We start from the raw sequence: 20,684 nt of genomic DNA on the forward strand, positions 1-20,684 counted from the left end.
ACAATTAGAGAAACCGTTAGCGAACAGTATGGATCCTGACCAGACTGCGCGGATGCGCAGGCTGGTCTGGATCCTTGCTGGTTGCATACCCACTATGTTGGTTTTCTCATGGCACGGCTCATATCATTGAAATGCTCTTATGTATTGAAAGTGCTGTCTCAATGTTCAATTGTTATTTTTAGTATTATGTTACCTAGCGGTAAATCGTTAACGTTTACAGAATAGCGTGTGCTGCAGAATTTGACATTTCCGTGACGCTTACAGTTATACATGTCTTGAATAGAGAAAAGTGCAGCTTTTGTATACTATTACATATATTGAACGGTGGAAGAGCACATGTATAGCAATCTAGGATTTGCTTTAGCGAGGAAAATATATTTAATGACACGTGTCCCTCAACTCTGAACCACGTAACATTTACAATGACGGTAGCAAGAACAGTTTTGTAAGTTTTTTTATAGGTACTAGTTTCTTATTCATTCGCACATTACTGTAAAATCGTTCTATTTCGAGGCGTGATTTTTGTGAATTACACTGTTTGGTTGGCATATGATACGGATTTTTGTTCGGACTTAGTGCCATAAATAGCCTCAACCATAAAATCCAACGAGAATTAGTCGTCACCAACGATGGTAAATAGTTTCAGTGGTTATGAAGCAGTATCATTATTCTTGACAAAACTTGTTACCTTACAGGGCTTCTAAGGTCTTACTGCGAAAAAAGGATCCTAGCAAAATTGGAGGTCTTTTTTCATTGATAAAATATCAAATTTTGGAAGTATTGAAGTCTGGAAATTAACACAATCGTATAGATCTGAACACGTGCGAGGGCATTAAGACGGAGAAGATGTGTAATTAGAACAAAACCTTAACTGTCGCATATGCCATCTTTTGCCTTAGTGTAGGAAGGGACGATGAATTTCTATGTCATTGAACCACTTGCTTCTCACTGTTGCAGGTTCGAGTTCACATCAGCGTTGTTTGTGCCGTATGGCGGCCGTATAAAAGTCTCCCCCTACATTCAATCAGGGCTGTTATATTTCGATCTTCTCAAATCGTTCAACACGACTTTTATGTCGTGTTATTGGTACTGTTTATTTTCTCAACTTAAACATTTCAGATTGGATGGTTCCAATACTACCGTTTTTATAGCTTTGAGTATTGAATAATCACCCCTTGGATATGATGCCTGTTTTTTAATTTTTTTTTTGAGTTTCTGTGTTGCAGGCTCCATAACCTCAGATCCCCTTTCTAAATTCCAGTTTGTTTAGTTCTGTCCATTGTTTTCTCGTTTAGGTTTAGGGAAAACCCATTGTTAGTCCCGAACTGGTTGAAAAGCAGTTTCGGGGACTATAGGAATGCGCTTTTCCGTCATTCCGTCCGTCCACAATTTCGTGTCCGGTCCATAACTCTTTTATCCATGAAGGGATTTTAATATTACTTGGCATAAATGTTCCCCATGATGAGACGACGTACCATGCGCAAAACCCGGACCACTAGCTTAAAGGTCAAGGTCACAAAAGGAGGTCAGAGGTCAACAGGACTTTTTTCCTGTCCGGTCAATAACTCTCCCATCCATGAAGGGACTTTAATATCACTTAGCACAATTGTACCTCATAATAAGACGATGTGTCATGCACAACTTTCAGACTCCTAGCTTAAAGTTCAAGGTCACACTTAGCAGTCAAATGTTAACACGGCATGAACAGGGTCTGTTTCGTGTCCGGTCCATAACTCTTTCATCCATCAAGGGATTTTAATATTACTTGGCACAAATGATCCCCATGATAAGACGACGTGTCAGGCGCAAAACCCGCACCCCTAGCTTAAAGGTCAAGGTCATAATTGGAGGTCAAAGGTCAACAGGGCTTTTTTCCTGTCCGGTCCATAACTCTCTCATCCATGAAGGGATTTTAATATCACTTGGCAGAATTGTATCTCATAATAAGACGATATCTCTTGCACAATCTGCAGACCCCTAGCTCAAAGGTCAAGGTCACACTTAGCAGTCAAATGTTAACATGGCATGAACAGGGTCTGTTTCTTGTCCGGTCCATAACTCTTTCATCCATCAAGGGATTTCAATATTATTTGTCGCAGATGTTCCCCATGATAAGACGACATGTTATGCGCAAATCCCGGAGCCCTTGCTCAAAGGTCAAGGTCACCATTGGGGGTCGAAGGTCAATAGGGCTTTTTCCTGTCCGGTCCATAACTCTGCCATCCATGAAGGGATTTTGATATTACTTGGCACAAATGTTCCCCTTGATGAGACAACATGTCAGGCGCAAAACCCAGATCCCTAGCTAAAAGGTCAAGGTCACAATTGGAGGCCAAAAGTCAATAAGGTCTTTTTCCTGTCCGGTCCAGAACTCTGTCATCCATCAAGGGATTACAATATTACTTGGCATAAATGTTCCGCTTGATGAGACGACGTGTTGTGCGCAACACCCAGAACCCTAGCTTAAACGTCAAGTCACACTTTGAGATCAAAGGTCAATAGGATTTTTTTCCTGTCCGGTCTATAACTTTGTCAGGCAAAACAGGATTTAAATATGAGTTGGCACAAACATTCCTCTGGATGAGACAACATGTTTTGCGCAAAGCCTCGGCCCTAGGTCTAAGGTCAAGGTCATACTTAGAGGTCAAAGGTCAAATTCAAAAATGACATTGTCTGGAGCATTTCTTCTTTATGCATGGAGGGATTTTAATGTAACTTGGCACAAATGTGCACCACCATGAGACAAATTGTCATGCGCCAGAACCAGGTCCCTAGGACTAGGGTCAAGGTCATACTTAGAGGTCAAATGTCAAATTCAAGAATAACTTTTTTTATTACTGGCCGTAGGGAAAAATCTTTCTGTGGTACAACATGCATGGTACATCTAATTTTTAGATGTATTTTGATCTATCTAGTAAAGAGTTTCTTGTAGACTTATACTATATAGAATTTTTTTTCTGGGTTAATTTCACTTTGTTGTTACTATAAATAACTTTTATGATAACTTTTTGTATAATCGGCCAAAAAAAATCCAAATGAAAACAAGTGCTTTGTTATATTATATTATATATAGTACAATTTTGTTTACACATCATTGACAGATATCAGTTCATTATGTTATACTGCAGTAGAGAAGATTAGGTGCCTTCCAGTAGGGGACTTTGTATTGCATTGCAATACTTCATTCACTTGTTTTAACTGGGGACCATACGCCGCTTTTCATGGAATTACACATAGGCTAAGTTCACGTCGGAGCTCTGGGGAAGTGTAGGCTGTTGTGTAAATGCTTCTTTATCCCACCTGTAAAGTAAATGACCAGTCAGAAATTTGGCCCTGGAAATATGTAAAACTTTTTTTCCCCTGCACTTTGAGCGCTGTGATGAAAAGCCAGCAAGCAATAAACCCTGCCTCGTAGCGGAGTTTTAGGACTTCAGCTCTCCAACAAGGAAGGTACCAATGGTGTACTAACTTAGACCGTTCAAGTGGGTTATCGATTATAGAGTTGGTTTCTACTCAACCCCAGAGTTCGTCGTGAACTTAGCCATATGCACTGTAGTATGAACACGTCTGCGAATATCTCTAAATTGCTTTTGTACTTGTAGCATGTGTAAATGTTGAGTTCTGCTCAACCCGGGGCTAGAGGGCGTGGACGGTAGTATGCATTTCCACTACCATCCATGAATAGGCTCAATCAAACCGAGCCTGCAGCATTTTCATTTTTGTCGTGTTGAGAGACCTGTGGAGATTCCTCTTTTTCTATTTTTATAACAGATTGTTTTAACATGAAAAGCTGTAGATCTTCTCATGTCCTGTAAAGTGACTTTGAGGAATGCTCCACTTTCATTTAGAGAGAAAAGTGATTATCAAATGTGGAAGGCTGTCTAGAATATTAATTACATCACCTTTCAAGGTGATGCTACCTGATATTTCACAATGTTAGTGAAACAACCAGACATGGTTGTTAGATGTTGTACTGTTAATGGGTTTGTTGACCAAGTAATGAGAATAACATTTTACGGTGAGTACAGTTGTAAATCTCATTCTCCAGATCTGTATCGATATCATTTAAAGCAGACAGTTCTGTCTGTAAGAACTGAATTATTATCATTCAGTGTTTACGGGTATGCCAAAAATAACAACCGAATTCCTTATATTTGTCATAATTTGTTTGTTTGTCTGTGTGACAAACGCATTGAAAATATTTTACATGTTTTACAAACAGGGAAACTTTTTGCTTTTCGAGAAGTGGTACATAAATCTGGATACATGGACTATTTTAGTAAAGATATACAAGACATTTTCTTCTTTATAATTATTGATTGGCAACGAGTTTAGTATAAATCAAATATATTTATTACAGATGGATCGTCAATTAAAAATGTCTGTTTTTGATTTTGCTCTTAAAAAGAAATATTGCACTGCACTGATAAAAAAGAGTGTCACGGTCATTTCATTCAATGCTGTTAACGTTGTTATTTTTGCCTGGATTATATTCTCATTTGTAGCAAATGCTGTAAGAGTTCGCTGCAATACCGAATGGAATTTTAAAAAGACTATATAGCGATTTCTAACTAAATGAAGATCGTTTCGGAGACATATGAAAACTTGTAACTTATTAAAATTTATTTCTAATGATAAAAGATAGCGTTTTAAAAAACACAACTAAATAGCGTGTGTATAAATCGTTTGTTTGCAAAAATGACAACGTTCACAATGCGATAATGCAATATGTCTATAAATATCACTACAAGAAATCGGCTTTAGAATGCCAATTAAATGTTTAATTTCCGGTTCACTTCCTTCTGCGTCCCACAGTTCTCATGAGCATGCGCAGTTTATTTGAATTCATGTTGACTGACATCGGCAAACGATTTTGGTCCAGAGTTTTGGTCATTATATCCAAGTTTTCTAAACCGGCCACCCCTAGAAAGAAAGAAATAAACAATGAATAACATTCTTTGAAAGGCTATTTCAACAGACGTTTGGTTGAATTTATGCGAAGATCCGACAGAAGTTTGAAAAATTTTGAACAACTTTAGTCTATAGATTTCACTTGACCAAACTTTTATATATATTATAGTTTCCCGTTAAACCTGTGCTTTCGGAATAGACTTTTTTGTATATTCAAATTAAAGACCCATAAACACAATAGTTCGGAAAAGGTCAAGATTGTTTTAGGTGCTTGTGATGTTCAATCTGACTGGTAAAAACTGACATCATGTGGATAATTATTTATAATTTAAAAGTGAATAAAATATCAGGGAATTTATAAAACATGGCGGAAAAACTCTCGATCTTATAAATAATTTTAGAGGCGATGGAGATTTAGAAGTTTTGCCTGTTTTGTTGAAATTACAAAGAGGAGACATCAATCACCCAAAAGTGACAGTAACCAATGAACTCGATGTAAAGAAATCGATTTCTTTATGTTCAACAGTTTGTTCTGCAAAATAAAGTGCCGGACAAAATTGTGTAGTACGATAGTTAGGACAGTCTTAATGGCTCATATAATCAAACAGGAAGTCTATGTAAATTTATTCACATGTCTGTAAGCTAAAATAAGGAAAGGTCAATATTCGAAATATGTACTTTTAGTCCTATCTTAGAAGAACAAAACCACTTAATTGAAAGAGATGTCGTTTAAGGTATGTTGATAGACCCTGATATAAATAATTCAAGAAAACATGGCAGTTGAACACTCATTTTACATAAACCATATGGATGAAAAATTAAATCTTTCCGTAAATCGTATGTCATCGTCGGGCTTTGTAGCCTATGAGAACGTAATAAAATGACCTCATCTTATTTTATCCAATCTTATAATTAGAATTATAATTAATTGGTTCACAAGTATTAAAGGGACCGGCCTTCAGATCGTTCGACAACAAACAAATTTTTTTTAGATATCTGGAAATAAATGCTAAATTACTTAAGAAGGCTTTAAAACTTAATTAATTACGGAAACACATCAGAATTTGCTGTTTTTACTACTTTTTTATGATGAAAATCGAAAAGTGTTTGTAACCAGGTAAACTGTCTAGATTGTAAATATCTATATTTTGAATACATAATTCACTAATTCCGCTATAGCGCTATCAGCCTTTATTGCCGCGGCGGTCCGGGGTTCGATTCCCGACGCGGTCATTTTTTTTTCTTGATCTGGAATTTTGAAAATATTTTAGAAACAAAAACTCATATTCTAATGTTCATAATATGACCAAACTTCAATTTGAAAGAAATATTATTTTTAGCCAAATCTGGAGGTCACTGCCTTTAAATAATCATTATTTTGAAACTAATGACAATGAATAACAAATAACAATAAAATAATATATATGTCTGCTGAACTGCCATGTTTCTCTAGATAATTAGATAAAGTACATTAAAATAATATCACAACATTGAATCATTCATCACATGCTTAGACACAATGCATATTTTTTATTATATTAATCAATTAAACTCTTCGATGTGATATGAATAACAACAGGTGGTTATTTATTGGATATACACTCTTGTCCATTGGTTACAAGCCACACCTAAATTTCATCATAGCGAATCATTACTCATCAGGAAATGAGTAAGTTATACACGTCCAGATGGCCGACATTACGAGTTCAAGTAAAAATAGGTGCTTTCATACTTTTAAATATTCTGAGTTATGAGCCCCGATGCGCTTATCCAAATATAATTATATACAAAATGGTACCTGTACCCGTATATCATATCAGTAATTTGATCCTATTGTATTACTTTCCCTACACATTTTTACTTTGGAAAAAAACCCGTCGAAACAAAACAACAACATCAAAAAGAAAACAACAAACAATGGGTGCACATGTTTAAGGTCCCGTAAAAGTGTGTGGATAATATTTCATATTTTGCTATGAAGTACAAAAGATGAAATGTATTTTCATCCAATTGTCAATTTACAACTTCATTTGATAAGCGCTAAATAACAATGTCATCCTGTACGGAACAGATGCGTTAATAATACTCTAAATCAATATCAGAAGTAAGCCTACATACGTTAGTGATACCAATAAATTTTGTTATTTCTTCATAAATACCAAATCCCGTCGCCGTAATGTGTAATTTGTTACCAGATAATAGATACGTACAGTTGATGTGTTTTAACACCAGGTTAAGAACACATTTGAACGTATCTATCCGATGCGAAAATGCAACCTTGTTATCACAGAAAGCACTATTTGAGAAGGTTCCAAACAAATGATTGCCAGAAATAATGACTTTCAGAGAATTCAGTTTTTACCCATCAGTGAGCTTAATTTTATAGCGCTCTTCTAGAAATCGAACACATAATGTAAACTTGTGAGTGCATTTCTTCTGAACTGAATGGAAGAAAATACTTCCATAAAAAAGCTTCCTAAAAATTAAAACAGTCATTCAAATGATTTATATACCTGAGTTACTTTTTTCATAATTAGTTCGTAAATTTTATACAGTTTACAGATGTAGCCTAGTAACTGCATGATTGCTTATCTCCTTTGTACCTAGTAAATAATTAAATCTTGCATATGATTTAATCCTAGTAAAAGGTGATAACATTGCAATGCTTATTACAAAAGTATTATTTTTTGTTAATTAAATACGAATAGGTCGGTCGTACACCCAATGAAATGTCATTGAGGTTAATAAACTGTAGATGTAATTATGGTGGCTGATTTAGGGCAGTTCGTTATGTCGCGGTGGCATGAGCCCAGCTTATGTATCACATTTCATTGTGCAGACCTGGCTTGCATGCCAACGAAACATAACGACTCTTTAGAAGTTTCGTTGTAATGTTTTGGAGCTCGACCCAACGCAAAAAACAAAACAAAACCAGAACAACACGAAATTATCAACGCACCACAATTAAACATTGAGTACAACAGAAAGAAACATTTCATAATCGTGTTGACGTGCGCACCAACATGTAACACTTGTACATTTTATTTCGTCTTCGCGTGCATGCCAAAGGAATGAACACGGGCTTTTTTTTGTAAAGTGCGAGTGCACCAAAACGAAATAAAGCATTACTTTATGTTATACTAAATGTTTGTTTTGTGACTATTAATAAAAGCGTTCCATAATCATTGCGCGTTTTCAGTCTCAACCTCTTAGTGGCCTTTGACCTACTGAACCCTAAAACAACAGCGGTTATCTAATGACCACAATTAATCATGCTATTCAGTCTGGCAAGCGTATACTAATGCATTTTTTTAGCCATTGATCGAAAATTTATTTTGAACTAAAGGTTATCATGACCTTGACCTTTGACCTGCTGATCCATAAAACAATGAGTAATCTACATACAACATGCTTTTGATTTTGAGTTATCGATCGCGAACAGACAAATGTCACAGTGAACGTGATCTTTGACCTACTAACCGATAAAGCAGTTGGGATATAAGCATTCATCTTATAAGGTCAGACAACTGTAGGCATAAGCTATCTTCATTCATAAATTTGAAATCGATTTTCTGCTCAAAGTCAACCCGGGCTTGCCCTTTGAGCAATCAAACTCAAAATCAATAGACTCAGTTCATCTGCCGGTCACGGCCAACCTGCCTCCCAAGTTTGAGATACGCACGCACAAGTGTTCTTCAGTTATCAAATGGAAAGCAAGGGGACTGACCTACTGACTGACTGACTGATAGTCTGATTCTTATATGCCGCCCCTACGGAGGACATACAAATGACTTCCAGGGGGCCATAGCTTCACAAAAACATACTCGGTTAAAGTGATACCAATCACTCCTGTTCAATGTTATAGGTAACAGAAGCTAAATGAGGATGGACAGACTGACGGATAGATAGCGAACAAAAAATCAATATCGGGTGACATAATGGCATTTAAAATTTACTGAAATAGTGTGACTTTGTTCATTCATTTAATCTGTAGGTCCGTTTCGAATACATACAGTAAAACATCTAATAATAAACAGCTATGCCTTATCGTTGCGGATTTTGCATTATTTGCAGCCAATGCGATTTTCATCTTATTGGGAAAACCAAAACAATTTGTTATATTCCGCAGTTATTTATTATTTACTACTAATTGCATACGAACAAAATCAAATCAGAGTATGAATTTCAAGTTATGCACAGAAATGCAGACAAAGTATGCGACAAAAATGACGGTTTATCAGTATGAGAGCAGAATATGTTTGCAATGACATTTGTAAATTGTAACTTATGTCGATATGGCTGATGTAGGAGATGTAAACTATAACGGGAATACAAAGAGTTATATTTATTTTTGAACTTACCTAGACGTTTAAATCTGGATGAGCGTTGTTCGTTTTGGTCTGGACTTGAATGCTCTGCAAAAAAATGAAGATGTATTATCAAGTTCGATAATAGGAGAATGTTTTAATGTTTGTATTAAAACTATATGTACAATAGATTTCAAAATTATTTGTTTTAAATTAAATCTCGTATTCCCTTGAAAAGAAAAAGAAGCAAGACACATGCTAGTCCAAGAGATAGGACACTTTCATTTAATTTTTTGAGCCAAAACAAACTTTTAATTACATTTGACAGGTAATAATATGAAGTTTCAGGAAATCCATGTTTTAGTTGCCAAAGCGGGTGGAATCACCATTTTTTTCAGATGGCCGCCAATATGGCCGCCATGATTTTTAAAATTTCCATATATTTACAAAAGGAAGCCTTTCTGTATTAAAAGTAATAAAATTTATCATGAGAATGATTTTATTGTAAAGAAAACAACATTTTCTAAATAATTTAGCCCTCTTATTTCTAATTAATGTGTTTATTGTAAAAATAGTGCATAAAATGGGCAAAAATAGTGCATTTTTTACGATTGTTCACAATTACACAACCTGTCAATATTTGTCATTTCAAAAGTATACATGGAATAATATTGTGGCAACATTTTTGTCTAAGTAGCATACCTCTGCTCGTATACAGTGTATAGTTTCTTGCCAGATATGTCATGCTAAGCAGGATTAAATATGTTTGTTTATGTACATGTATAACTGACAGGCCAAAAATTTGTTTAGCTTACAATGATTCTCATATTACGGTTATTGTTCAAATACATAAAAAAGAAAGTTGCGACTGGCTATTACATAAGAAATGACAATCGTTGGTAAACTGAAAATCAAGGGCAATAACTCTTCGTTAAGAAAAATATTGTAGGATTTTCTATATTATACTTTAAAATGATAAACTGACTTATGCACATCCTGGGTTAATGTGTCTCAGTCTTTTTTTAAGCGGAAAACATTATTTTACAATTTTACACACAATAAATACACAGTTTTGTTTTTTGTAATATATATTTTGAAATTAAGTGGAGTTATAGCATACAAATTTATGTAAGTCTTGTTCTTACAAAAGACTGTGGCAATATCTTGACATAGTCGTTATTTTATGCCCATTTTCATTTCTTACATGCACCAATTTATAATGATGTACGGCGATCTAAAATATCATTTGAGGTACTTTATTCCTAATCTCCTGCCATTAAATAGGAGATAACTTGTTATTACTCCAGCATACGAAGTTCGATTTTAGTTTATTTCTTTTAATAAGCACTATAATGTCATAGGATAGTGTTTTATATTAGCACGAATTATTACAAATAATTGAAAACAAAGGACAATAACTATTAATTCATTTGCTGCAAACTGATATGTTTGAACACATGTAAGATATTTTGAAATAAAATACAATTTTCCTCTAGACTGATGTCCGACTAGTCTATCTGTTCTTTTTTATTTATTTGTTCACTATTTTTCCTGTAGATTGTATTAAGCAATATATACTGTTTATAGTACGAGTAGAGGAATAGTGTTCTATTGGATCAAACACATAACATATCAAACTATTTATGACCGTATTATTTTTAAACAAGGAACTATTTTAGAAAAGCCATTTAATACTGTGATCCGTATATGAAAAAAAATTACAAATTTGGCCAATCAATATGCACTGCATGTGTTTCAGTGTTAAAGCTATATTTATACAAACTATTTTCAAAACATAGACATCAAGTTAAAAAGCTTTTATGAACAAAGAGATTTACTGATCAAAAAGACCTAGAGGTAACTTCGGATTTGAAAATAAATTTTCTCACATAAGCGGGAATGAAAAGAGAAATCTCACAAGCTTTTAAATCTATTCATTTAATGGATACAACGTTGGGTTTGAACTATGTTTTCCCAGTTATACCTTTTTTCTGAAGCCTATTGTAAGTACAGACAAAAGAATAAAACAAATGTACAGATTTTTTTATTAAAAAAAAAACTCCGACAATCCAACATCTCAGGAAAAATGGGGTAATACTTTTGATATTGATAACGCTGAATGGAAATATATATGTAGCTGAGATTATATGATATGTAATGATACTTATTTACAATGGTTACAAACTAGAATTTCTCATAGAATATTAGGTACCAATGTTTTGTTATTCAAAATGAACAAGACTAAGCGAATATTGTACCTTTTGTTAACGTGAAAAGGAAACTCTAGTACATTAATTTTGGGAGAACAGACATCGAAAAACGTGCCAAGTATTACAATTATAAGTTTTAAATTAATTGTAAATCCTTAATCTTGGGTTATCCAGAAAAAAAAAACTATATATAATTGTAACGTGTTGTGATTAGAATCTAAAAAATACATATTTCTCTGTAAAAGAAGAGATGTTAGACCATCTATACATGGACTTAAAGCAAGCTTTACACTTGCTTCCGCAATAAGTAATAAAACATGGAGAGTACATAAACAAAAGGGATGGGCTCTTGTAGAACTTCTAAGCTATTAAAAGAAGTATACTGATGCTTTTCTGATGTTTTATTGTTAGGCCATTAAACAAATGTTTTTGGATTGCTAAACATTGGTTTAATATAATACACTTACTGAATGACTTGCCAGTCAATAGTCAGAACTATTGTACGAGGTCAAAAGGACAGAAGATTAATAGTTTTGACTATTAATTGGCAAGCCGTGCAATAAGTATTTTGTTTCATGATACATATATCTCAAACAAATTTTCACTTGTTTTTTCTAGGTTTGACCTTAACCCAGCAACAATTAGTTTTGAACTATAGACTGGACAAAAGCACAAACTATGGACCTGTGACTTCTATAAGGAGCTATGTAAAATCAAATGTCAAACAATGTTCTGAAGCACTGCCCTATCAAACTGGTACGAACTACAACGAGTTTGTGACATCGTGTGTCCTAGCAACGGCAATGTTTCATAAACATAGTTCCAATATTTTTTTAATGAACAAGTTTGCTTAAACTTTTATTATAGTCCTTAGAGCAAAGAGTTATAAAAATATCTTATATTTCTTTGCTTAGAGTAAAAAATTATGACCTTTCTAAGTAGCACTGGTAGTGGAAATATAAATTTTATACTTTTAGTTGTAGACGTAGACAGAGAAAGTTATTCAAATTTCAAGTTGAATTTAGAACTCTTACACCCACCCACAAACCTCCCTCTCCTTGCAACTCGTTGGATATAATTGCTTTTTAGGTTAAAACAATGATATACAATTACTGTATTTCAATGCTGTCGAGGTGAAAATAGCATTTTTCAATCATCATGGTGAAAAATGTCCATTTTCATATATAGAATGATATTTTATTTAAAATTAAATAATTTTAGAGAGTTTTATCAAAATATATTTCTTACATTTCGTATATAACTATCTTTAGATATATATGCAATATATATGACAGAGGTCATAAGTATATTTTGAAGACAATTTTGACTTTTTCATTAAAATTTTAGCTAAAATTGCCCAAAACATCAGACATATGGATTTTTCGAACTTGACAAAAACAGCTTCATGACCGCTTTTTTCATGTAAACCTCAAGGTATGATATATTCTAAATCATTTTGTCACCAACTGATGAAATTTTCCAGAATTTCATTACTGAAAAGTAACTGTAGAATTCGATTTGAGAAAGGTTAATCCAGAAACAAGAAAGTAAACTTGGATTCATGTAAAACCGGCCTTGGAGCAGATGGGAATCTTGTTCTAGTGGACTAGTAAACGATCGCTAGTCTTTAACGTCAAAAACAAAAGGTGCATTTCTCCAGTGGTAGTAAACATTTTTACTTCAAGTCCAAATGTCGAAATTATAATATTGCTGACTTAAGAGTCCGGAAACGTTCAAGGGCGAAAGGACGAACGGACAACGCCATGACTCTGTGTTTTTATTAAAGAGGATTATATGTATCGAGAAATGTGCAAGAGTTTTGCAGTGGAGATATTGCGTGACTTATAAGCGCAGTGTCATTCCGCGAAAGAATTCGTGTATATTTCTCCATGCAAAGCGAAGAATCTTTTTTAATTACATATGCATCTTGACCTACTATTATTATCATTATTATTATTTTATAAATGATATAAATTTGTTCTTCAGTCCAAGTATAATTGAAAGTATTGGTATTTAACTCGCGATATCCAGATGTGTTGATGTCATATCATTATATATTTTAAACCAGTATTCATATACATTTTTGTGTATATCTAACAGGTCATCTTTGAACAGAGGTTACTGACTCTAAGGTTTAACATAGATTGAACTACGTGTAGTCTATTTAAACCTATGAATAAAGACCACTTGTAAGTAAAGATTAACTTTTGGGCGTACCCCTGACAGGCATAGTTTTAATATACAAAATTAACTGTATAGCATTTAATTTTGATAAATATTTTTAAGTAACTTGTTAAAGAACAGTAAGATGTTGCTATTACTTACCGTTCAAAAGATCATAATTAGATGACCCGGGATTGTCCCCCTGTTCTTCAATCCACTGAGAAATTTTCCGGTTGAGATCAAGTTCTAAGTGCGGTAAAATATAAACGTCCCATAACGTTTTAAAGTCATTCGTGGCAACACCTTCACTGTCATATCCTTTGCCTGTTGATCTTTGTCCAGACACAACCGTGGCTATAGAGACTACGAGGGCAAATGAACATATAAACATCCGATGGTTCAAATTTAAGATATTTCCTGGGATGATTTCCATTACAGCGCTTCGGCTTTTAGCTGGAAATGAAAATGTGTCAGGATGTAGTTTGTGGCGAAGAATGTAGTGAACAGCCAGTTAAAGACAAACATAATCAAATTTTGCGACAAGAAAGTATTACTTTTAGCGAATAAAATGTTTCAAATTTATGTTGTTATTTTGTTTACGCTTAAATATCATTTTAATCTATTACTGTTTAACTTAAACCAGAAATAAATCCTGTACTTTTTTTTCCACGGAGCAAAATGTCTGTAATACTTCTAATTCTAGTATGCTTGTCTCTGTTAAAACACTCTTACATTAGAATGACGTCACGTTAACGTGCAGTGACGTCAATGTTTTTGTTGCGACAAAGAAAGAACGCTTCTATATTTTATCTACTGTTTTAGATTAAGGGCGTATTAGAATCGAAATAATTTATAGCAAAACCGTGTTTTAACACTATTTATACACTTGGGCGGTAATACGTCGTATAAATAATTTCACTCGGGCTGCACCCTCGTGATATTATTACGCCCGACGTATAACCGCCCATCGTGCATAGATAGTGATAAAACACTCTTTTGCTATAAATTATTTCTTAAATAAATGCAGATAATCAGTTTTACATGCTGCATGTCCATATCAAACTGATTGCTGTAAAAACTTGCATATATGAAGACATTCCTATGTACTTGGAACAAGGTGCATAAATATTCTTTTTAAAGTCTTTTTTCATATTGTTCACGTACTAACGTGATATATCTTACTGACATTCATTTCAAACGAATGTTACACTATTCCTGTATATGAAAAATATTTGCAGTAAATATATACATGTAATAACTGAGATGAACCACTTACAATATGTTTGATGATACCGAACTTGCTGTGTATCTAGTAACTTAATCATAACCTTGCCTCCAAATTTATATCATAATAATATTTTAAAACATAAAGCAATGTGTACAATTTATCAAAAATAAGAAATCACAATCATTTTGTATGGCACTTCATAAATATAATATAAGTACAGTTAAATTCATTCCATTCAAAACAAGTTTTACTGCGCTTATTATTTTCGACATAATGTACAGACTATACGTATTTCTATATAAAAAAGCACTACTAAATAATTTGATGTATCATTTTCTTTCATATTTTAAATTTGCAACAGAGAGTATTTTTGAATTAAAAAAATCTTGAATGTTGCCCCCTTTACCATCTCAAATATGTTTATCTTAATTGGAGCAACTGGCATCTCATACATGTATCATAATGTATAAAACTCAAAAAACAAATTAAGTGTCAAACCTTTATGTAAGTTTGAAAATTAGCAATTAGCTTACTTATGTTATTTTCCTTCGTTTAAGAATTAAATCCCGTTTTTAATACAGAAAGTATAAATTTCAAAACAGTTTGAGATGTCCACAACGCGAGAAAAAAAAAACAAGAGCTTCAAAGCATTTTAATTCACGATTGCATATCCATTCGCTGACACTAGCTACTGCTCGCTAACAGATACACTTGTATTGGTAATTTTCCCGAACACTGAAAGCAAATTTATTTTAACTAAGAAAAATCTCTGAATCAAAGCATTCATTGCCCTACCGTTTGATATCAGGAAAATTCGGTCGCTTCTACGGGCGATTTTACTCTAGTGGAAATATTCCGTTGCGCTGGATCTCTTTATACAAGAAAGGACAGTGAACATGCGACCTGTGTTTATATTGCATCAGTTTACCTGTATTATTCCTGATACGATTTATTCACGTGCTTCACAAGTCGTTCCCCCGCATCACAATTATTAATTTACCATGTATATGAAATCATGTTGTCCATCCCACTCGCACACACCTTTGCTAAAACACAAAGCTTCTGCCAGACATTGTCAATGAATTCTCAAACCCGGACTAAATGTGGGTGTGTGTGTGTGTGTGTGAGTGTCTGAGTGTGTGTAACGAGGACACTAGGGTTTGGGCGACCTGTTTGAAGAAAACCTGTCTTCGACGCTTTTTTTTAAAATATACATTAAGTAATAAGGAAATTATAAGCAAAAGTGTTACATGAATTGAGTTTTTTTTTCAGAAGCCAACCAACGTTACATGTATGGGAGAAAACATGGAACAGTAAATAAATACATAAAGGAGACAACATTTACCATATTAAAGTCATGAAGGTACATGGTCAGACTCTGCCTGGATTAAATGTGAAATATATAATTTATATGAAGTTTGGCCAGAGTTGTAATATAGGCTTACACATTCTAACTCGCTTACCTTCTGTTTTCTTTATCAACAAAGTCCTAAACATTGAACACTTACATATTTCTAAAATATTTTCGAAGAGCAGCTTCAGCCCACAAATAGTAATTATAAGTTAAAAGTGTTTTTCGTGTTGAAGATACGCAGACTCACTAACGAAATTGATTCACATTGTAGTTGTGGTTCATGCAGATGTGTATCAAAAGCTCATACAGAATTTGTCAACAACATTCGTTTCATAATGCACGTTTACAAATACGCAGATTTTGGAAAACATGTTTGTATGCAGCTTGTTGATGTCATTTGCTTAGTTTTGAAACGCAGTTTTATAGTTTTCATTCAAGTGTTTAAAAGGCCAAGTTTCAGTCCAATAGCAGGCGACTGGAACAGTTTAAAAACCGACAAGATGCAGTTTTTGACAGGCTGGATTTTTCATAACTTTCGTCTTTTTATTGTAATGTCCCTGCACATTTAGTTCAACATAATAAGTTTTAATGTTAATGAAAGTATCATCAATGAACACAAATTAAGCTTAAAACATCATAAAATTCTATATACATGTACTTCACTACTCTTTGAGAGGCATAAGAGACATTTTACTAACACGGTTTTCAATAGTTACAATATATTCAAAACTAATTCATGCTTGTTAAAAAATATGAAAAGCTGCAAAAAATGATATAAAACTAAGAAGCTAAATCTATACCTGTTGTACGAATTTAAAGTGATGAAAGAAAAAGAAGGAACTTTTTTTACCCACAAAAATCAGATCACATGGATTTTGATTAATAAAAGTGATTTAGCATGCTATAAATGTAACATCCATTGCACTGCACGTCAAACAGGGGGAGACCAATATAATATTGTTCAAAATGATTCAAGACGATATATGTGTTAACTAATGTCAGTATAACAGTAAAATAAGAAATAATACAAGTCAAAACCCCATTAATATTGAAATAAGTGTCATTTTGCCAGTCAATTTTTGATTATTCACATTATTATTAATAGGTATTTTAGCATTCGTTTCGTTAAATCATTCTAAATAATACAATTGATCTTTACTCCCAACTTGAGTGATTTTACGAGGATACCATTGAAAGCTAACTTGACACAGTAACAGGCCCATGTATGAATGAATTCGAAGCCTTTGGCACGCGGAAATATTCTTGAAGTCCACAAGAAGCTTCTTGAAATAACTGAAGCACTTCTTGACATCTTATTTCATGTCAATGAACAAGCCCTATTAATTGATATCATCATAAAATCGTACAAAATAGAAACAATGAAATTAACTTCGCAATGTGAAGCCTCTCATAACCACTCCAGTATTTTTTCTAATCATACTTAAGAGAAGATAACTCTTAATGACTGTGTAAACATTGTGTCTAATTGCCTTTGGCTGTGTGTAGGATGTTACGTTTAAACGACCGGAAAGTTCAAAGGATAAAAAAATGAAGAATTAATGAGTATAAAGCAGTATTTTCATATATGTTTGGTAAAACTTTCTTGAAATGTATAACATTTAACTTCCATTATAACAATGAATCTTTTTTTCAAAATGTTTATAGGGAGGCACGTTCCTTAAATTTCTAGATACCAAATATTAATGAAATGTGGTATTAGCTTAACATGTCGGCAATCAATCATTTTATTCTTTTAAAAATATATGAAACTTATTAACGTTTGATGACTGCTGTAGTGTAAGGGGCACAGACACAAAATTATAAATTTATTATAAATATAAATTTTCCATAGAAAGCAGCTTGAATAATTCTGGTAACCGCAATCTTGTTCATACTCGACGCTAACCGTTTTTTTAAAAAAATTAACAAAAACAAACAACTCTCGACTGGTAAATTTCGAATTGTAGCCGTAATCTGTTTCAAACTTTCGACTTGCTGACCTCTGTAAATAGCTGTGAATGTCATGCTGCGTTGATATTAAGCAAAATATTTTAAACACATACATTCGTGAACTAAACTCGTTTACAGTTCAGCATGGCATGTCAGTATAAATTGGGACAGTCGCTCAAGAAAAAAACATACAAACATTAATTATCTGCAGATGTTTTTCTTTTCAAATGAATTTATTGTCTTGTGTTTGTTTTTGCACGTGTTTGTCCTTTGGTACTAAAGTGAAAATATATTTCCTACATTATATCTACATATAGCCACATTGTTAACACAAGACAAAAATACACCGCATAGAGATGTATTTAAATCTAGGAAAGATATCACTTTTAACTATATTAAAATGAACAAGCTGACTATTGGCTTATATTACCGATAACTTATTCTGTGATAGCTAAATTCGTTCCAATTAACACTGAAATGAATAACTAGCACCAAGCACAATTGATATTCAACGCCCTCCCATCCCGTTTTTTACACCACGTTTTAGTGAGTTGTTAATACAGCAGTTTTCCAAAACTATATAAAAGTATGCAGGCATGCCCCTTTAATATAAATGCACATGAACGTACACAACTCTACTTGATAAACAACCTAATCTGAACTTAATTAGAAAGCCTACAAAACAATTACAAGATGTTCTTGCGATTCAAAACACTTCTGAGGTCAAAGAGCGGATTTAATTAGATTCTAGTTAACGTCTGAAAAGTGTCTGTCTATCAATTTCTTTATTGGATATTCTGACTGGAATTTGGATTGCCTGATGAAAAGAAATACAACTAGTTCAGACATAGCCATTTAACAAATCTTTTTCTAATAAACTTTGTATTTATTTTAATGTAAATTTATTGAAAGGATAGAGATTTTTTCAAATTAAAAAACTGGCAACTTCGAAAAGAAAAAAAAACCCGCAGAATTTCAGGGATTGTAGCTTTAATCCATGTGATATACTGTGCTTATAATTATGTTCGGAATAACACCTGGAATCATGCACAACCACAATTAACGATTGAATGTATATGTTTGATCTTAATTCTGCCTGTGTACATTTTACCTCCTTTTAGTCCAGGTGCAGATGGATGATTTTGTTTTGGGATGGGAAGCTGAGTTTTAGGGGTCCCGGGGTCGTGCCGAAATTGTTTTCGCAAATACATTGCAAATGGTGCAACCTGGCATAATATAGTATTTGACATATTTTGTTTATATGACATAATGTCATCTTTTTAATTAAAGTAGCATTTTGACCAAGTTGCTTTTAACTTTGACTCACCTTCAGCATTTATAATTATCATTGATATAATGTATTTAACTTTACTAAATATATAAATTAAGTGTGCATAATTTTACGGAGCTACATTCATAATTAAAAGGTATGTAGTAACCGCTGATTGTAAAAATCAAAACAAAAAATAAAAAAATTAAAAAAAAAGTCAGTTTTTTTTGTGGTAGTATACACTCATACTGAGTTTATCTATACATGTATACAGTCCTAATGCATAGTACTGTTGATAGACATAAAATTGTTAATATCATGTTAACATAATTGTTCATGTTTTAAAATATGAAATTTGGATCTAATATACCTTTAAAGATATTTTTATTTAGGAGTGATAATTAAGCTTTTCCATGAAAAAGTAAAAGCAGAAAAATGAAATAGTTAAAAATGTTTTAATGCAGAAATGAGAGACTAATATTTTGCAATTTATCCAAAACAAAGCAACTCTAAGACAGTTTACAACATTATTTTATTTGTGTTGTCATGAATATCGCAACTCAAAATAGCCAAAGATAGTAGCAAACGACACAAAAAGCAGTAATATTTTTCAATATTTGTTATCTCTCAACATGTCCCCAAGTATTTTCAACCAGATTTAATCATGATGCCAAATTAGTGATTTTAAAACATTTGTCACATTAATTTTTTAAAATTTTCAAGAAGGAATTATAATACTCACTATTGTCGCAATAAATTCCCGTTTCTTTCGAAATTGTTGCAACAGACGCTTACAAAAGCACAATTTTTATACCAGCAGCTCGCTAATTTTAATTTGTGAATGGGTCATATTGATCATAATGACTGCTATAAATATCATGTTAATGTGTAATCAGCTGTAAATATCTGATAATTAAGATCGTGTCGAGCGCGCGATATCAGTTTTGACACTTAATTTTAGTAAAACATCACGATTTCAGGCCACAAAACTAAATTCGTGGAGATAATTGGTTTTTTACGGAAAAAGGACACGCATAAAAGCATCATATTATTTAATTTTCGCACCTAACAGAATATCTACTGAGGACTAATTAATGCGTCATCAAAAAGGGTAACATTTCATATTCAATATGTTTTCCAGTAATCATAGAAGACTAAGATTCTTTTTTAATTATTCAGTATGGCTGATAAAACGTAATGAAATCTGATAAAACCTAATGGAACCTGATATAAACAACGAGTCTAATTTGTTCGTCAACAGCAGTATATAATTCAATACATGAGAGTGTAC

General features: G+C 33.2%; 1 protein-coding gene across 4 annotated transcripts; it reads right to left on the reverse strand.

Moving 5' to 3' along the window:
- Positions 1–3,046: 3,046 nt before the first annotated feature.
- Positions 3,047–20,265, reverse strand: LOC123536930 (uncharacterized). 4 transcript variants are annotated; one of them, XM_045320441.2, is made up of 4 exons: positions 20,136–20,265; positions 13,754–14,044; positions 9,273–9,326; positions 3,047–4,923 (listed from the first exon to the last, which is right to left on the reverse strand). In XM_045320441.2, exons 2-4 carry the CDS (start codon positions 14,022–14,024, stop codon positions 4,793–4,795), a joined length of 456 nt encoding a protein of 151 aa, XP_045176376.2. In that variant the 5' UTR covers positions 14,025–14,044; positions 20,136–20,265; the 3' UTR covers positions 3,047–4,792. The 4 variants fall into 4 exon arrangements, with proteins under 4 accessions (XP_045176376.2, XP_045176373.2, XP_045176375.2 ...); XM_045320438.2 differs by lacking the exon at positions 20,136–20,265 and adding an exon at positions 16,283–16,331; XM_045320440.2 differs by lacking the exon at positions 20,136–20,265 and adding an exon at positions 15,615–15,737.
- Positions 20,266–20,684: the final 419 nt, after the last annotated feature.

This window comes from Mercenaria mercenaria, chromosome 17, assembly GCF_021730395.1.
Source record: "Mercenaria mercenaria strain notata chromosome 17, MADL_Memer_1, whole genome shotgun sequence".
Classification (NCBI taxonomy): domain Eukaryota; kingdom Metazoa; phylum Mollusca; class Bivalvia; order Venerida; family Veneridae; genus Mercenaria; species Mercenaria mercenaria.

Bases quoted from the DNA above. Each gene is read 5' to 3' on its own strand.
- LOC123536930 (XM_045320438.2), bottom strand. From the start codon at position 16,316: ATGTTTAGGACTTTGTTGATAAAGAAAACAGAAG. The intron at 14,045-16,282 runs GTAAGCGAGTTA...TTTCATTTCCAG, and splicing joins GTTGATAAAGAAAACAGAAG to CTAAAAGCCGAAGCGCTGTA. The intron at 9,327-13,753 runs GTAAGTAATAGC...ATTTTTTTGCAG, and splicing joins TAATTATGATCTTTTGAACG to AGCATTCAAGTCCAGACCAA.